At 44.7% G+C, this 18,171-nt stretch overlaps 1 protein-coding gene and 1 long non-coding RNA gene across 3 annotated transcripts; both read left to right on the top strand.

The window, feature by feature from the left end:
- The first annotated feature begins 3 nt into the window (after window positions 1-3).
- Window positions 4-4,593, top strand: LOC150060993 (uncharacterized). Its single transcript, XR_016536285.1, has 3 exons — window positions 4-180; window positions 4,020-4,250; window positions 4,360-4,593. It is a non-coding gene; the product is annotated as an uncharacterized LOC150060993 (long non-coding RNA).
- Window positions 4,594-8,303: 3,710 nt separating this feature from the next.
- Window positions 8,304-14,652, top strand: Cenpa (centromere protein A). Of its 2 annotated transcripts, none has more exons than XM_090337322.1 (4): window positions 8,304-8,428; window positions 12,157-12,254; window positions 12,700-12,777; window positions 13,047-14,652. In XM_090337322.1, exons 1-4 carry the CDS (start codon window positions 8,320-8,322, stop codon window positions 13,179-13,181), a joined length of 420 nt encoding a protein of 139 aa, XP_090193448.1. In that variant the 5' UTR covers window positions 8,304-8,319; the 3' UTR covers window positions 13,182-14,652. The 2 variants fall into 2 exon arrangements, with proteins under 2 accessions (XP_090193448.1, XP_090193447.1); XM_090337321.1 differs by lacking the exon at window positions 8,304-8,428 and having other exon boundaries at window positions 12,089-12,254; window positions 13,047-13,209; window positions 13,625-14,652.
- The last annotated feature ends 3,519 nt before the right edge of the window (window positions 14,653-18,171 follow it).

Below are 18,171 nucleotides of genomic sequence, written 5' to 3'. Positions count from 1 at the left end.
AGATATTCCTTAAACCTTACTGGAGACCTGGGTTTCCTCCCAAACACCACTGCAAACTCAATGTTCCTCCACTGTCTGCTCTGGAACATAGGAGCCTATACTGTGCCCTGGACTCCTCCCAGTCCCAGCATTCTGTGTACCTCTTGATTGTGACCAGCATGAGAAAAGAAGAGCATCTCTGTAAGCCTCCCTTCTCATGCCTGCACTCATACTCGTCCTCATTCACAAGGCCTCCCTGCCAAAAAGACTGCAAGCAGAGTTCCAGGTACCCTGGAATCATCCTTGTATGAATCTATCCTCTCCCCTCCTCTTTTCTCTTCTCTCTTTCCCTTTTCTGTTTTGAGATATGGTAGCCAGCTGGCTTCAGACTCAGACCCCTGCCTTCCAAATGCTAGGATTATGGGCAAGTATTAAAATGACTGGCAGAACTTTTTATTCAGGTCCTGGGGCTTGAACTCAGGGCCTGGACGCTGTCCCTGATTTTTTTTGCTCAAAGCTAGTGCTTTCCCACTTGAGTCATAGCTCCACTTCTAGCTTTTTGTTGGTTAGCTGGAGATGAGTCTCTAAACATGGGGCCAGGAGTTTTACCTAGTGGTAGAGTGCTTGCCTAGCATGCACAAAGACCCAGGTTCGATTCCTCAGTCATTCCTCAGTACCACATACATAGAAAAGGCCGGAATGATGCTGTGGCTCAAGTGGTAGAGTTGTGGCCTTGAGAAAGCCCAAGGCTAGTGCTCAGGCCCTGTGTTCAAGCCCCAGGACTGGCAAAAAAAAAAAAGTTTCTCAACTTTTCTGCCCGGAATGACTTTGAACCAGGATCCTCAGATCTCAGTCTCAGTCTCCTGAGCCTAGAAAGCAGCCGAACTTTTAAAGGGGAGGAGACAGGCACAGAATTACAGGTGGGGTCTCCTGCCATCAGCTCTACCTGAGAACCTGGAAGAGCCTCCCAATGTAGGCAGCCTCATGGCTGTCAGATGAGACCTAGAACACCTCTGGCTTCTGATTTCATAGAGCCCTGGCGTGATGGCTTTGCTGCTGTTCTTCCACTTAGTAGTGATTCTAGCATCCTAGGCAGTGGGTGAGGTGATTTTTTTTTCTTTTTCCCATCTTATCTTTAGTGGAGGGTGCAGATAAAATAAGGCCCGGGGAAGGCTCAGTGCCTTCCTCCTGGAGCCAGTGTTCCAAATCTGGAGCCCAGGTTTGACTCATTCCAGCCCTGTGGCTCTACCTACCTGCCTTTTGGGCCTCTGGAATTTTCAGAATGTGTTTCTGTAGCTGGCTCTATGGCTGTGGCCTCGCTTTGATAAGGATGACAGAATGGGAGGGCACTGGCAGCCTTAATTCCAATTTTGTTCCTTGGTTTGGTTTGGTTGAGTGGCATCTCAGTCATAAAACACCTAATACTTTTTTTTTTTTTTTTGCCAGTCCTGGGCTTGAGCTCTGAACCTGAGCACTGTCCTTGGACTTCCTTTTTTTTCATATATTTTTTATTGTAATTAATATTAATATTCACCAGATAGAAGGTGCATTATTTCACATACATTGATACCCTTGTCCTTAGACTTTCTCAAGGCTAGAGCTCTACCACCTGAGCCTCTGCACTACTTCTGGCTTTTTTCTATGTAGATGGTACCAAGGAATTGAACCCAGGTCTTCGTGCATGCTAGGCAAGCACTCTACCACAAGGCCAAACTCCTCCTCTCTCCCCCCAATACTTTCTTTAAAGCAGACTATGTGGGAAGGAGCCCTTTGAAGAGGGAGGCCTCACTTTGCATTTGATCCCAGCAGGTTATTACAGGGTGTCAATGGAAGAATTGGTGTATGCCTGCAATCTCAGCAGTTAGGAGACTGAGGCAAGAGATGAGTTTGAAGCCAGCCTGCACTACATATTGAGAATCTGTCTCAAAATACGAACTAGAAGGAAGTGATGCTCATTTGTTGAGGATGGTGGAGACAATGTGACAGTTGCCTTGCATAAAAATATTGTTTGTACTTTTAATTTTTAAAGAAGGAATGAAAAAATTGCCAGTCCTGGATTTCCTTGCTTCCTTTCTTTTGTAATGGCAGGGGCACACTAGGACAAGTGGGATAGCATCTAAATGCATAAAAATTCCTTACTCCCCCACTCATTTAGATGAAGACCCTAAGACCAGAGAGTAGAAGGGATTTCCCCACAATCACACAGTCAGGTATAGGCACAGACAGATTTCCTGTTTTCCATCCTTGCATACTCCATTCCAGCACGATGCATAGACTACAGCCCAGTGCCTGGGTTCGTGTCCTAACACTCACCTTCTTACTATGTGATTAACTACTTGGAGCTTTGGTTTCCTTATTTGCAAAGCAGTCATACAAATACATGTTAACTCAGCGTTGTTGAGAGGATTGGATGAGTTAATTCTGTCTGAAGTGCCCAGAGAAGGGTATGTTAACTCTGATTGGCTCTGTACTCTATCCTACAGTACAGGATACATGTGTATATATTATATACGTACATGCATGTATATGACATGTTTCCCCAACTGAAGAGAACAGGAGCCACACCCTGGGCCTCCATGCGCCTCTGGTTCTTTTCATAACAGGTATTCAGTGTGCTTTCAACCAGTTGAATACATGTATTTTCATAGATAGCCTTTTAAATTAGCCATCAATATCCTCCCTTTCATTAAGGGCAAAAATTTTGGTTAGTCACTAAGTATCACTTTAAGGAGGATTATAGCTGGATGGTACAGTAAGCTAGCAACAGCAAGGCTCTTAGTTTGGTCTCTAGCACTGCAAATAGACAAACTAAAAAAAGATCAAACAAAAAAAGAGGACAGATGATCAAGTGAAAAGTCAGTTGAGTGGGCCTGAGTCCAGAGGCTGGAGCAGCTGGATGTTAGTACCAGGCATTATTAGACCAACCTGGAATTGTCACCCATGCGGGGCTGACAGCCTACATCTTGCTTTCCCTGCTATGGTGGGTGCATTGTCATCCTCAAGGTGAAGGGGAGAATTTCTGCTGATGGCATTCTTCCTCTGCTCCTTGCTTTCTTGCTGTCAGCCTCTCAGTAGGAAGGCGTCATCACTACCACTACCCCCGCCCCACGACTCCAGTTCAGCTCGTGTCTGCTCCACCCTGTAAACTGATATGCATATATCCTGTCTTATGTCTTTCTGCTGCTGGTTTACCAACACACACCACACCATTCACCACACCCCAGCCTCTCTACTTATTGGTTATCATTTCCATCCCCCATTGATGCAGAAAAGGAGAGTAAGGATCCCCAAGCCATCAAGACTTGTCAGTGATGAATCTAAAACACACACCTAAGTAACCCCCCTCAAATTTTCTATCACTCAGGTTTCAGAGGAGACATGGCTTCCCTTCTGAAGTTTTCAGAGGAGAAATGAAAAACATCAGACAAGAATGAACAAGGAATAAAGCAAAAAAAGGGAGGGGCTCAAGACTAAGCCTGGTAGCTCATGCCTGTAATCCTATTTAGGAAGCTGAGATCTAAGGATCAAGGTTCAAAGCCAGCCGTGGGAGGAAAGTCCATGAGACTCTTCAGTTAATTACCAAAACAACATAACTGGTGCTATGGTTCAAAGTGGTAGAGCACTAGCCTTGAACAGAAGAGCTCAGAGACAGTGCCCAGGCCCAGAGTTCAAGCCTCATGACCTCCCCCCCTCCGCTCCCCCCCCAAAAAAAGGAGCTCAGGTTAAGCCATAAGGTCATTTCCAAGAACATAAATAAAAAGGAAGAGTAAAGATTCATAAAAGACCTCTATAATCATTGGAGGAAAATAGATTGGATTGTGGGAGGCTGAACAGAAGAAAGGAAACTGAGATGGGATATTGGTTAAAAGACAGATGACAAAAGCAATGAAGATCAGAATGAGAATTAAGGGAGGGGGGCAATGCTTTCTTTGCCCAGAGGGTGGCAGTGTGAGCAGTCATTGAAAGAACTTATTTTTCTTGTTCTTATGAGGCTTCTTCTGATTCTGACACCTGGAATTATTGTCTTCTCTTCCTTCTAGGTCTCCATAAGGGTTGTGTGTACATAGCCAAGAGGCCACAGACATAGTGCCAGTACCAGAGATAAGTCACAAGGGAGAAGCAAGACAACAGAAAGCCATCCACTCCCCTATAGATGGCTCATGAAGAGACACACTTTCGAACCACTAGCAGGAAATAGAAGACTTCATTTTACAGCTTGCATAGATCCAAGGTTACCATGAAACCTCCCTGATCCAAAACTCCGTGGTCAGGTGAGTTTCTGGGAGCTCTGCTCTTGTCTCCAGGCCCAGAAACCATCAGAACTAATCATCCTGACCATTGTCATCTCTCATTTCTCTGACTTGTTCATTTGCCAAGCAGAAGCAGAAGTTGTGAACCATTGTACAAAGATGGCTGGAGAACCAGGAGAAGCTGAGACTTTCTAGGAACCATTTAGATTCTCTTGGGTCAGAAAGGACAAATTGCACTCAATCAAGGCAGCAGGATGGGCTACAAAGATCCACTTCCATTTTATGTTTCAATTTCTTTTCTGATTTTTATTTTCATCACTGCAGGTATGGTCTTAAACACTGATATGCTAAAGAATCTTATAAAGATCAGGGATAAGCTAGGCACTGCTAGCTCATACCTGTCATCCCAGCTATTCAGAAGGCTGAGATCTGAGGATCAAGGTTCAAAGGTAGCCTGGGGAAGGAAAGTTTGTGAGACTGTTATCTCCAATAAATTACTTAAAAAAAAAAAATAAAAAGCCAGAAATGAAGCTCTGGCTCAAGTGGTAGAGTACTCACTTTGAGCCAAAAAGCTCAGGGATGTGCTGGCCTTGAGTTCAGTTCAAGCCTCAGGACAAGTCTCCCTCCCCCCCCCCAAAAAAAAGGGCCCGGTGGGGCCGGAAGTTTGGCCTAGTTGTAGAGTGCTTGCCTAGCATGCACAAAGACCCAGGTTCAATTCCTAGGTACCATATACATAGGAAAAAAAAAGTCAGAAGTGGTGCTGAGGCTCACGTGGTAGAGCTCTGGCCTTGAGGAAGTCTAAGGACAGTGCTCAGGCCCTGAGCTCAAAGCCCAGAACTGGCAAAAAAAAAAAAAAAAGTGGGTGCTGGTGGCTCACACCTATAATCATAGCTACTCAGGAGGTTGAGATCTGAGGATCAGGGTTCAAAGTCAGCCCAGGCAGGAGAGTCCATGAGATTCTTATCTCCAGTCAGCCACTAGAAAACCAGAAGTGACATGGTGGTTCAAGTGGTAGAGCGATAGCCTTGAGCTGAAGAGCTTAGCGATAGTGCCTAGGACCAGAGTTCAAGCCCCATGACAGTCAAAAAAAAGAAGTTAAGGGCCGGGAGTTTGACCTAGTGGTTAAAGTGCTTGCCTAGCATGCATGAAGACCCGGGTTCGATTCCTCGGTACCACATACATAGAAAAAAGCCAGAAGTGGTGCTGAGGCTCAAGTGGTAGAGCTCTAGCCTTGAGAAAGTCCAAGGACAGTGCTCAAGGCCTGAGCTCAAGCCGAGGACTGGCAAAAAAAAAAAAAAAAAAAAGAAGTTAAGGATATAGAATTGTAGATTTATTTCTTCTAAAATCTAATTTTGCTTTGCAAGAATACCTGAGAGTAATTCCAGCAGGGCTTTGCTGAGGAGGTCTCTGTTTCAGACATGATGGCATGAGCAACTAATTTTCTCCCTTCTCTTTCTCCTATATTGGACTACCCATTGCCCTAGGATCTATAAATTTTTGCCAGTTCTGGTGCTTGAACTCAGGGCCTAGGCACTGTCCTTGAGCTTTCTCAAGGTTAGTGCTCTACCACTGAGCCACTACACCATTTCCAGCTTTTTCTGTATATGGGGTACCAAGGTATCCAACCCAAGACTTCATGCATACTAGGCAAGCACTAACTTCTTCATCCTATTTTTTGTGTTTTATTTTTAAAACAGGTTTTCAATTCAACTGGATCAAAAATCAAAATTCAGCCTGGCACCAGTGGCATACACCTCTAATCCTAGTCACTCACAAAGCTGATATCTGGAGGATCACAGTTCAAAGTCTTCCCAGACAAAAAGTCTACTAGACTTCACCTCCAAAATAATAATCAAAATAATCATCATCTACCACTTGCTCAGGTGGTAGAGCACCAGCCAAGCATACAAGCTAAGGAAGCTCCAGGCCCTGCGTTCAGGCCTAATACAATCAATTAATCAATCAGTCAATAAATGGACAGAATATTTGGCTCAGTGTTACATTGTCTTAATATGTACCACACTGAAAAAAATATGTAAAAATATACATGTCAGTAAACACTATTCCCTTCTCTGCCTCCATCTACCCGTACTTCATAGTATTAGTTCCTTGTGAACTTCAGCTTCTGTTCTCTACTTTTTTTTTTTTTTTTTTTTTTTTAACAAAGGGCTGTCTAAAGTAGCATGAATTGATAGGGGTTTCTTTTGCTCTTCTTGCTTGAGCCATAGCACCACTTCTGGCCTTTTCTGTGTGTGTGGTACTAAGGAATTGAATCCAGGGCTTCTTGTACACTAGGCAAGTACTCTACCATTAGGCCATAGACCTTCTTTCAATGTTTTTTACTTGTTAATTCTCAATCAGGCCCATTCTGTGAATTCCCTCTCCCCAGGTAATGAACTTGAGGAACTAGGGAAAGTGGAGGCAGGATGTTTAGTTTCTTGTTGCAATTTCTTTTGAAACTATGCATTTTGGGGGCTGGGAGTTTGGCCTGGTGGTAGAGTGCTTGCCTAGCATTATGATGACCTGGGTTCAATTCCTCAGTACCACACATGTATAGAAAAGCTAGAACTGGTGCTGTGGCTAAAATGGTAGAGCACTAACCTTCAGGAAAGCCCAAGGCCAGTGCTCAGGCCCTGGGTTCAGTCCCCCAGACTGGCAAAAAAAAGAAAAAAGAAAAAGAAACTATGCATTTTTGCCACCTCCATTCCACTTGCCAGGCCAAGATGCTCTCCAGGTACCCTGGCCCCATAATAAAGTTGAGGAAGATTTTTTGGGTTTTGCCAACAAGAGCTCTTGGGCTCTTGTTTCTGGCCTGTGGTGAGCAGAACATCGTGGCTGGGAGGTGTAGGGAAAGCTACTCACCTTCTGAGGACCAAGAAGCAGAGAGTATTAACTTTTCTAACAAAGCCCAGTCCCCCCCCCCCAAAAAAAAAAACCTTCAAGGTGTGAATTCCTCCATGGATAAACACCAGGTCAGAGACCTGATGAACCAAAATTACCTCCTGAAGTCCCCACCTCTGAACATTAGAGCTTTTGGGAAAACATTTCAGATCCAAATCATAATATTCTTTTTACTGTTGTTCTTGGTAGCAGCTGTACTATATATTTCATTCCCCTGAGCATTGCACAATCAGTTCCTTGAAATCACTGATTTGGTAACTAAGGATTTTCCTGATTATGGTACATGTTCAAGTAGAACATTTAAAAAATGCTCAGGTCAGTCCTCAGACATGGCCAGAATCCATATTATTCCCTAGAGAAAAGGAAAAGATCGTTTTCTTGGAACAATTTCTTAAGCTATAACTTGACAACATAATGTACATGTTGTGTTAAAGCCTACCCTCCCTGGGTCATCTCTTTAGGGCTCTCCATCCTGGCATGCCTGCCCCCTCATCCTCTGTAAACACTTAAACGGCTTCTAGAATCACATGCATGGGTTGTCCTCGAGGATGTAAACACACAGACATGCACACTCCGACTCTATATGGGTTGTCACATTCTCTGTGGGTTTGTCTCCTTATCTTTAAAGCCCTTTCTGCATCAGTAGGGCAACATGAAATGAGGGACGTGATTTGTATACGCAAAAGCGTTCCACAAATGCAACATCCACATCTTCGTAGCTTAGCTTTCCTTATTGTCCTCCTGTTCTTCCGGTACTGAGGCTTGAACTCTGGGCCTGAAGCTTGCTCGGCTGGCGATCTTCGTGAGTGAGACACACACCCCGCCCAGGAGCTCCGCCTCCCAGGAGCTCCCGCAGCTCCCATCCACAAGCTACGGGGTGGTTTCCTTTCCGTCTCCAGATGCTCATTGGCTGATTCTGCGGTAGCTACGCCCTCTCCTGACTCTCGCCCTATCACCGCCACCGTCTGTCTCCGTCTGTTATGTCATTGGTCCTTCCCGCGATCGCTCCACGCTCTGGCATCCAGAGTCAGCCACTAGAAAGTCTCTGCGTTGGGGTTTTAAAAGACGCTGGCGGCAGCGCGGGCGGTTTGAAAGCTCTAGCCGGAGTTGCTCCGGCTCACGAGGCTGCTCTCCCCGCCCTCCGGCCGCTGGTCCCTAGGGTCGGACGCCGGGACCCCCGTGGCCCGCCATGGGCCCGCGCCGCAAGCCCGAGACCCCGAGGAGGCGCACCGCGAGCCCGACGCGGACCCCCAGCACGGCCCGGCGCTCCTCCCGAGGTAACCTGGGCGTGGCCGGGAGCGCGCGGGCCGCGGGCCGGACGCCGCCGCGGGAAGGGCTGGGCGGCGCGCGGGGTGCGTCGAGCCTGCGGCATTCTCGCCACTTTGGGTTGGGCCCAGTGTGCAGCAGTGGGAAACGGAGGCCCAGCCTGGCCAGGTCCAAGTCCTAGGACAAGTTGTGGCCCCGCAGCGTGAGGGCGTCTGCGTGTGTGCCTTTTATGGTGATTTCTTAGGCACCTTTTCTTCCGTGGGTGTCTGTGGTGGCTATCCTGCCTTCCTTCGGCGAAGAGGCAGGAGCTCGAGGTACAGAAACAATCTCTGGGTGGGGACTGGACGTGGCAGGTGCCTGAACGGCACATGGCTTGTTATTTATCTCTGTCTCTCTGTCTCTGTCTGTCCCGTCCCGTCCCTCTCCTCTCCCCTCCCCTCCCCTCCCCTCCTCTCCCCTCCCCTCCCCTCCCCTCTCCTCCCCTCCCCCTCTTTTTTTTTGCCAGTCCTGGGGCTTGAACTCAGGGCCTGGGCACTGTCCCAGTGCTTTCTCAAGGCTAGCGCTCTACTCTTGAGCCACAGATCCACCTCTGGCTTCTTCTATGTTTGTCGTACTGAGGAATCGAAACCAGGGCTTCGTGCGTGCTAGGTGAGCACTCTACTACTAGGCCACACTCCTGGCTCCCTCTATTTAAGTCAGGTTATGAATGCAGTACTTCTTGATCAGTGTCACCCCTTCCAGCCATCATCTAACTCCTATTTTAAGTGAACAGGCTCTGTTTATTTGAAGATAAGGTCGATCATCAGGTTTGCTTCAAACTCTCTGTCCTCCTTCCTTAGCCTGCTGACTAGCTGCCTTCACAGGCAAGTGCCACCACATCCAGTCTACCTCCAAGAAGCACGTGACACCATGAGCCACCTTCTCCGTAAAACAGTTTTCTCTTGGTTTTCCTGGTACCATGCATCCTGGCAATTCCTGCTTGATGGTTTGGACTGCTGTGTCATCTCTCTCCTGCTCCATGATGTTGGACTTCCTCGGTGTCCTTCCCTTCAGCCCTCTTCCAAGGGATCTCATCTCCACTTCTCTGCATTTCAGTAAATGTTACAACCATGCACACCACTTTGGAGCAAGAACCAAGAGGTTCTTTGTTCTTAATGCAATATCCGACCAAATGCAAATTCAGACAATCCTGTCTACAAATTGCATACTTAATATGCTATCAGCATCTCTCTCCTCACAAACCTTCTGTCTCTTTTACACACACACACACACACCACACAGTTGGAGCCTCCAAACCAGCCACTGCAGCTGCAATGAATTGTGTGTGTGCATGTGTGTGTGTGCGCGCGTGTGCTCGCGTGCTAGATCTGGGGCTTGAACTCAGGGCCAAAGTATTCTTCGTTAGCTTTTTTGCTCAAGACTGACATTCTACCACTTGAGCCACATCTCTAGCCTTCCCACCCCTACCCGTAGGCAGGCTGACCTCAAATTCAGGCTATTCTTGCCACCGCTCCCGAGTACAGGGATTACAGACATGAACCCACCACACCTGGATGTGATCTTTAACAGGTATCTCTTTTCCTCATCTAGTTAAAAGGAAGTCCCAACTCTTAAACTCTGTTTAATCTCAATTTCTTCATGATATCGCTGATTGGTTACTTTTCAAAACTGCTTTTTCTGGGCCTGGAGTTTGGCCTAATGGTAAGAGTACTTGCCTGGCATGCACAAAAACCTGGGTTCGATTCCTCAGTACCACATATATAGAAAAAAACTGGAAATGGTGCTGTGGCTCAAGTGGTAGAGCTCTAGCCTTGATAAAGCCCATGTTTTGTTTTTTTGTTTGTTTTTTCTTTTTAAATCTCTTGCCTTTCTAAGGATACTATACGTTTCAGTCCATATCCCTCTGGTCCAGGCTCCTCTGGTCCAGGTTATTTTGATTCTTGAGTTGTGTTCCTTTCTTTCATGGTATTGGTCTTGTTTTTGACCATTAGTTGTATTCATCTTTACAGGTTCTGTGACTGCTTATTAAGAGTAGCCTCCAGAGACTGGGGTTGGCAACCAGTTGTGGGAAGGGAGATTGCTGCAGCCCATAACTTATCTCCCAGGAGTCAATACTCACTCCTCCTGTAAATGCCACCAGTCCCTTGGGCACTACCCTGTGTCTTCTGTCCTGCTCCCTCACATCATCTAGGCTAAAGTCTGCACTGCCAGCTACCTGGCCCCAGCCATTTCTGGGTTGTCTCCCTTTCCCTATAGCTCTTGGTGAGTCTTCTGCTGCTTGGTGAGGATTCTGTTCTTTTGGCTGGCTCTTGAATAGCCTTGCTGTAGCTCATTTTATCCCTCAAGTGCTGTCTTTGTATGGTATTTTTTTCCTTTTTTGATCCTTGTGTTCAGCTTAAGAGGTTTTTTTTGTTTTTGGGTTCTGTTTTGTTTTGTTTCCTTCTCAAGGCTAGTGACAGCTTTTTGCAAGTAAATTAGAGATGAGTCTCTCAGGCTGGGCACTGGTGGTTTACTCCTATAATCCTAGCTACTCAGGAAGCTGAGATCTGAGGATCACAGTTCAAAGCCAGCCAAGACAGGATTTCCATGAGATTTACCTCCAGTTAACCACCAAAAAAATGGGAAATGGTGCTATGGCTCAAAGTGATAGTGTGCTAGCCTTGAGCAGAAGAACTCAGGGATAGTGCCCAGACCCTGAGTTCAAGTTCCATGACCTACAAAGTTAAAAAAAAAATCAGGGGTCTAGGAGTTTGGCCTAGTGGTAGAGTACTTGTCTAGCATGCACGAAGACCTGGGTTTGATTCCTTGGTACCACATACATAGAAAAGTCAAAAGTGGTGTTGTGGCTCAAATGGTAGAGTGCTAGCCTTGAGGAAAGCCCAAGGATGATGCTCAGGCCCTGAGGTCAAGCCCCAGCACTGGCAAAAAAAAAAATCAGATTTTTCTGCCCAGACTAGCAAGGATCCTCAGTCCTCAGATCTTAGCCCCTAAGTAGCAAAGATTATAGGCCTCGGCCTCTGTCTGGCACTTGGCCTTGCTTTCTACTTTTAGAGATTATTTTTTAAAGGATTTGTTTTTCCTTTTGTTGCTGTTGAAACTAGAATTTGAAACAAAATCTGTAACCTCATTGCCCTAGCACTAGCACTGAGTTATTAACATTTGCGGTTCCCCACCTCAGCCTCTGGTGAACTTTAACAAACTGCCTTTAATTCTCCACACTCTAGGATAATCAAGACAAGGAAATTGTGCTAAATAATAAGTTTACAGTATAGACAGTATAGATGAGAAAGATATTGTGGGAGGGGTCTAACCTGTCAGTAGGGAAATGTGTAGGAAAGAATTCATTGAAGAGTTAGCATTCAAATCTCAAGGCTCATCCATTCAGTGAACACATATTTATTTACCTAGAACCTATCTGCTATTTTCTAGTTCCTACAAATAGCAATGAATAACGTAGACAAAAGTCCCTGCTCTTGCTGGGCCAGTATTTCATGCTTGTAATCCTAAGCACTTAGGAAGCTGAGATCTGAGGATCCCAGTATCAAGCCAGCTCAAGCAGACAAATCTTCAAGACTTAACTCCAGTAAACCAGAAAAAAATCCAGAACTGGGAGGAGGTGCCAGCCGTGAGTGGAAACACCATTGCAAGTCAAGTCTAGTGACTTGAGTGTCTGTCTTGCTGTCTGTGCCTGACCCAAGCTACAAGGGCACCACCAGTTTTGCACTACACATTTCCTTCATGAGCCAACTCTCTTGCGTAGGCACTTCCTCCCGGCGGAGATTTATCTGGCTTAAAGAGATCCAGAGGTTGCAGAAGAGCACACACCTCTTGTTAAGGAAGCTGCCTTTTGCCCGCGTGGTAAGCCCCAGAGAATTTTCTGTCACCCCATGCTTCCCTCCTTTCCCTGCCAACTCTGACCCAGATGGCTGATGGGCATCTCTAACCTGGAAGGAGCTCCTCCTCTTCTGAAATCAGCTCTCCAGGAGCACCTTGCAATTCCTTATGGAACTGATTTCTCCCCATTTCCTTTGAGACGGTGCCCTGTGATTGCATCACTAGAACCCCCTCATGACACTACCCTTTGATCCCGTTTCCTGCCCTGGAATTTTTCTCCTCATCATTGGTGCTCCCCACCACCAGTCCCAAAACTCACAGGAGGTGACACCGGAGCCCTGCCAGGCCCTAAGATGAAGGGCCTGGATGGAATGATGACAGGAAGATTTCTGGAGAACCTTGGAGAAAGTCCATCTCCCTTGCATGTCATTCTCTACTCATCCCCACCCCAACCCCATTCCTCCACTAGGCAAGAGAAATATGCACTAAATTCACTCGTGGTATCGACTTCAGTTGGCAAGCCCAAGCACTGTTGGCCCTTCAAGAGGTAAGGTTCATGAGGGTGGAGGCTGAGTGGGTGGGAGAGCATTCTAGTTTTCCTGAGCTGCCTGAGGAATGTGTGTCACAGGCTGCATCTGGGCTCCTGAAAAGAGCCAGGTGAGTGTTCACAGGGCTTCCGTGAGGTGGCAGAGTTCAACCTGGTTCCTTAACACTTCCCTTTAGTCCTTTGAGCCCTCAGATTCAAGTGAGCATGTCTCCAAGGAAAAACAGTGTTGGTTCTTCTTGTGTGTCAGTGTTTCTGTCCTTGTGTCCCAGGCGGCCGAAGCATTTCTGGTTCACCTTTTTGAGGACGCCTATCTCCTCTCTTTACACGCTGGCCGAGTCACTCTCTTCCCCAAGGATGTGCAGCTGGCCAGGAGGATCCGGGGCATTCAGGAAGGACTGGGCTGAGCACGGGAACGTCTCCTGCAGTGTCTCTGTAAGTCTCTCGCACCAGCCTCTGGGGACAGGATTGCTCCATCTGTAGCTGCCCTTTACTGCCATGTAAAGGTTTCACCTTCAGCTGACTGCTGGAGAAGTCTATGGCTGGTGCTTTTTTTTTTTTTTTCCTGTACAATTTTGAATAAAGACTTTCTGTTATCATGTTCCCAAATGCCAAATGTCTGACAGAGACAAGTCTCACCATTTTCCAAGGATCCAATCCCCTCATTTGGATGGAGAGAAGATTTTCTTGGTTTTGGAAATGCTTTGCTAGTAAACATGATTCCTGAATTCCAGGGATGATCCCCTGGGATGTTGTGGAACCCTGACTAGATCCAGTGGTATCGGAGGTGCTGCAAGGACTCCGCTGTCTCACTGTGTGCATGTTGCTTCTTAAACTTTCTTTATTGAAGAGGAAGACTGAAGAATTTTCTCCTGTAACAGAGGTATTAGAGAAGACAAGTCAAGACAGTTCAACAGCTTGAAAAGTATTTGCAGATAGAAGACTCCAAAGCCAATATTTAATTTGTGACTACCCAGAGGACTGTTGAAGGACTTTAAAGACATCTATTATGGGAGAAGCATATTGTTCCTTTAAATCTCTCTGTACTATGCATTTTAAAAATCATATGTATATTTCTACTTTTATTTAAAATATAAGGGGAAAAAACAAGAGGAAAAAATACTTTAATCTGTTGCGGGGAAGCAACTGGCATGCCTTGCATACAAATCTTATGTATGAATCTTCCAGATTCTTCTCATCAGTAGTGCCTATCAGCAAGTGTATAGCTTTTCAAAACTTAACTGGAGTTGAAATTGAAAATCTTTTTCTTTTAAGTCTTTCCAGCTCCTTCTTGTAACTTCCTACTGAAATCATGCAGAAATTTTAACTAGGGATGTACTCTTATTCTTAATTATAAGTCATGCAAGATAGATCAGTTTAGGATTATACAGTGGTTATTCAGTGTTTTCATAGGTGTTTTTAAAGGTATTTTTATAGCTTTATAGAGAAATAATCAAAGTAATTCTTTAATGAAAAAATTAAAGCAATGTTACTGTTACAGCATAAGGAAAGTATAAGTGGTTTATATGTTAACATCTACAGTTTAACTTTACGCAGTCACAATTTGAACAAGAGAATTGAGGGTTGAAGATTTCCCATGATGGAATAGTGATAAATGCATGGACACCTTGCCCTCTGTTGGAAATGAAAACAATGTGAGAAGTTTCTAGAGAACTGGGACATGCCTACTGAAAGACCAGAGAAAGGGAGACAGTGAAAATAAGCAGGGAAAACAGACCAATTGTTTTAATGTCTACCACTGTATGTAGAGACGGACTAAAGGAAAAGTCCAAGTTCTAACATTGAATAAGCATTGTAAAACTTGGAAAAAATTTACTCCCACTTTGATATCAAGTTGTTTTTATGTAGATATTTAAATAAAGCTTATCCTATGATAAGTTTAGTGTTCTTGTCAGAGTGTTATTAATTAGAAGATCATACATAGTCTTTCTGTAGTTTTCTTCACATGGATACTTATTTGCTCTTAAAACTGTTTTCACCAGCTGGGTGCTGATATCTCATGCCTGTAATGCTAGCTAATCAGGAGGCTGAAATCTGCGGATCATGGTTCAAAGCCAGCCTAAGCAGGAAATTTCATGAAACTTATTTCCAATAAACTACTCAGAAGAAGCCAAAAATGGCACTATGATTCAAGTGGTAGAGCACTATCAGCCTTGAGCAAAAGAAGCTCACAAAAACAGCGACCAAGCCCTGAGGTCTAGCTCCAAGACTGGCAAAAACAAAAAACAAACAAAAACTTTGAGCAGGTTCGGTGGCTCATGCCTATAATCCTAGCTGCTCAGGAGGCTGACATCTAAGGATCTCGGGTCAAAGCCAGCCCGGGCACTAAAGACCATGAGACTTTTCTCCAGTTAACCACTAGAAAACCAGAAGTGGGTGTATGGCTCTAGGGGTAGGGCGGTAGCCTTGAGTTGTGGAGCTCAGAGACAACGCTTAGGCCCAGAGTTCAGGCTCTATGACCAACCAAAAAAATCTTTGAAGCCCTTTGGGTATCTACTTTGTGGGGCCCATGGTGCTTTTAGTGTCTTTACTTGTTATGGCTGCAGCTGTCACTAGAGATAGATGATTCTGGAAATGGACTTCAGTTTCAGTTGGAGGTGGAATTTGTACAGTGTTTAGCCAGACTGAATTACCTAAATTTTCTGGCCTAAAGAGGTTATTTGAAAGAGTTTTTGATAACTATCTTTGCTATTTGTTTTACTGAAAAGAACCAGAATATGCCAAGTTTAATTTTATAATCCAAAATATATGTACCTTTTATAATAATAATAAAGTTCCCATGCTGCAATGCATGTGTGTCACATGCAAATGCCATGCCAGATGTCCATGATAACTAATGCTATGTGACATTAAAATTTACTGTAAGTTCTAAGAACTTATGGTGTTGAAGGTTTGGGTTTTTTGGGGTTTTTTTTGCTTTTTTCTCTTAGGTTTTTTATTTTGTTTTTCCATTTTCTAGTTTTGTTGTATATTTCAGAATTCAAACTCATAATTCTGCCTCTGTCTTCAAAGTTCTGGAATTACAGGAGTATACCACCTCACCTGTCTGAACTTTACCTTTCTCTAATTCCTGAGTGGTACAGTCAATATTGTTTTCTAGACTTTCCATTCAACTTTATTTCTGCTGGCACTTCTTTAATATCCAAGAAGTTTTTCCTATTTTTTAGATGTTTTTATATTCCATCTCAATGTTTATTCAAAGATAGATGGAAACCGGGGCCAGGAGTTTGGCCTAGTGGTAGAGTGCTTGCCTAGCATACATGAAGACCCACGTTTGATTCCTTGGTACCACATGCATAGTAAAAGCTGGAAGTGGTGCTGTGGCTCCAGTGGAAGATTCTATCCTTGAGAAAGCTCAAGGACAGTGCTCAGGCCCTGAGTTCAAGGCCCAGGACTGGCAAAAAAAGAAAAGAAAAAGAAAAAAGAAAGAAAGGAAAAAATAGCTGGAAACCTCCAATTATTTCAAAGAGGGAGATTTGATGGGAGGTTGACTAGAACTCGGGAAGGCTGGCTGACTCACCGGTATTGTGACTCTGCAGGAATCCTAGCCCTGCCCTCATTGCTCCCAACTGTCCGCAGCTTTGGCCAAGGCTAAAACACTATCATCCACTGCTGCTGCTTCTGCCAGTGGCAGAACCTAACCACAAGCAACTGCAAGAAGGTCTGGGAAAGTATGTTACAACTGTGATCCTCAAGCTCAGCCTCCTAAGTAGCTAAGATTACAGGGGTAAGCCTCTGGTGCCCACTGTGTTGTTCTGTTTTGTTTGTTGTTGTTGTTGTTGTTGGGTTTAAACTCGGAGCCTCTTGTTTGCTGGGTGGGTACATACCACCAAACCGTATCTCCAGCTGCAGTATTTTAAGGATTGTCATTTAAAACGCTGTCTGGTTTTCCTGCCATTGCACAGTTACTGTTTTCTGCTCCTAGGGTCTGTTCTGATCTCTGACTTCTGAGATTTTTCCAATTCTTGCATTTAAGGGGGAATCCCAAAGAGTTCTAAAGGTGCTGAACTTTTCAGCACAATGGTCAAATGAGGCTTGTGAGGGGTGTCCTCGTCTCAGGCTAGACACCTGCCTTGAAGATAGTCACCTAGCCTACTTCTCATAGAACTGTGGATACCCAGATCCAAAATACCCTATACACAAGACTGCTTAATACCCCTGGCTTTGCCTTTAGGACAACACAATCCTCCATCATGTGCCAAGGATAAGTAAATGTCTGTGGGGATGGGAAAGGTGGCCATCCGTGAGAGAAGCATCTAATGATTTGGTTGTTTCCTAGACAGCTTGCAAGCAACCATCTATTTCTTAGCCAGTGGCCATGCCCCGAGTTGCACCAGCATTTGCTGTTGGTTTCTAAACTGTGTGAAAATTGTGCTGTGTAGATTGCATTGGTGCTCAGTTTTTCTCACGCTAATTTAGGTCTGAAATCAGTGTCTACTTGTCCAACTGCATTTTAACTTTCAAAAAATTGTTGCTGCTTTTGCCTCTCTTGTACTTCTCATTTTTGTGAATTTATGCTGATTTTCTTACTCTGTACAAAATTGTATATTGGCAGTTTTCTTTCTTCACATTAGAAAGCTGATTCCATGATTTGTTGGGTTCTGGTTTTGTTATTGAAATGTTGGTCCCTCTACTCCTTTGAAACTAATATTATTTTTCTGATTTATTTTATTTTAAAAGATTTTCCCTTGTTCTTGGCATTCTGCAGCATCATTATACCGTTTCTAAGGGTGGATTTCCTCTTTCTCCTCCTCCTTCTCCTCCTCCTTCTTCCTCCTCTTCTTTGGCTTGACTTCCATAGGACTTCTTGAATAAGGACTGATATCTTTTCATGAGTTCTCAAGTGTTATCTTTGAGGTACTGCCCCTCCCCATTTTCTCCTCTCCTGCATCTCCAGTTATCTGCTTGTAGCCCTTTCACAGGCCCTTTGCTTCTTTCCTTTTTCATCTTTTTATCCCATTCATGCTAACTGTTTCTGCTGCTCTCCCCTTCCTAACTCATTATTTTTGCTCTTCAGCTATTTCTAGCTTCCTTTTTTTTTTTTTGTCAGTCATGGGGCTTGAACTCAGAGCACTGTCTTTGGGCTTTCTCAAGGCTAGAGCTCTACCACTTGAGCCACAGCACCACTTCCAGCTTTTTTCTATGTATGTGGTACTGAGAAATTGAACCTGGGTCTTCATGCATGCTAGGCAAACACTCTACCACTAGGCCAAACTCCCGGCCCTAACTTCCTTTTAAATTTGTTTTCATTTCAATTATTTTACTTATAATTTTTTACATTAGCAGTTCCCTGCTGAAAATTTCAAGATTGGCCCTTTTGCTCCTTTAGTACAAGAAGCAGAGTTGCTTTCCAGACTGTGATGTTTCTAATATATT

Source organism: Megascapheus bottae, chromosome 7 (assembly GCF_031878675.1).
Source record: "Megascapheus bottae isolate mThoBot1 chromosome 7, mThoBot2.hap1, whole genome shotgun sequence".
NCBI lineage: Eukaryota > Metazoa > Chordata > Mammalia > Rodentia > Geomyidae > Megascapheus > Megascapheus bottae.
Note: the sequence above shows the minus strand (reverse complement) of the source record. Positions and strands in the feature narration are given on the sequence as shown.

Coding starts and splice junctions, on each gene's coding strand:
- Cenpa (XM_090337322.1), top strand. CDS start 8,320: ATGGGCCCGCGCCGCAAGCCCGAGACCCCGAGGAGGCGCACCGCGAGC. Junction 8,429..12,156: donor TAACCTGGGCGTGGCCGGGA/GCGCGCGGGCCG, acceptor TCTCTTGCGTAG/GCACTTCCTCCCGGCGGAGA. Junction 12,255..12,699: donor AGCTGCCTTTTGCCCGCGTG/GTAAGCCCCAGA, acceptor TTCCTCCACTAG/GCAAGAGAAATATGCACTAA.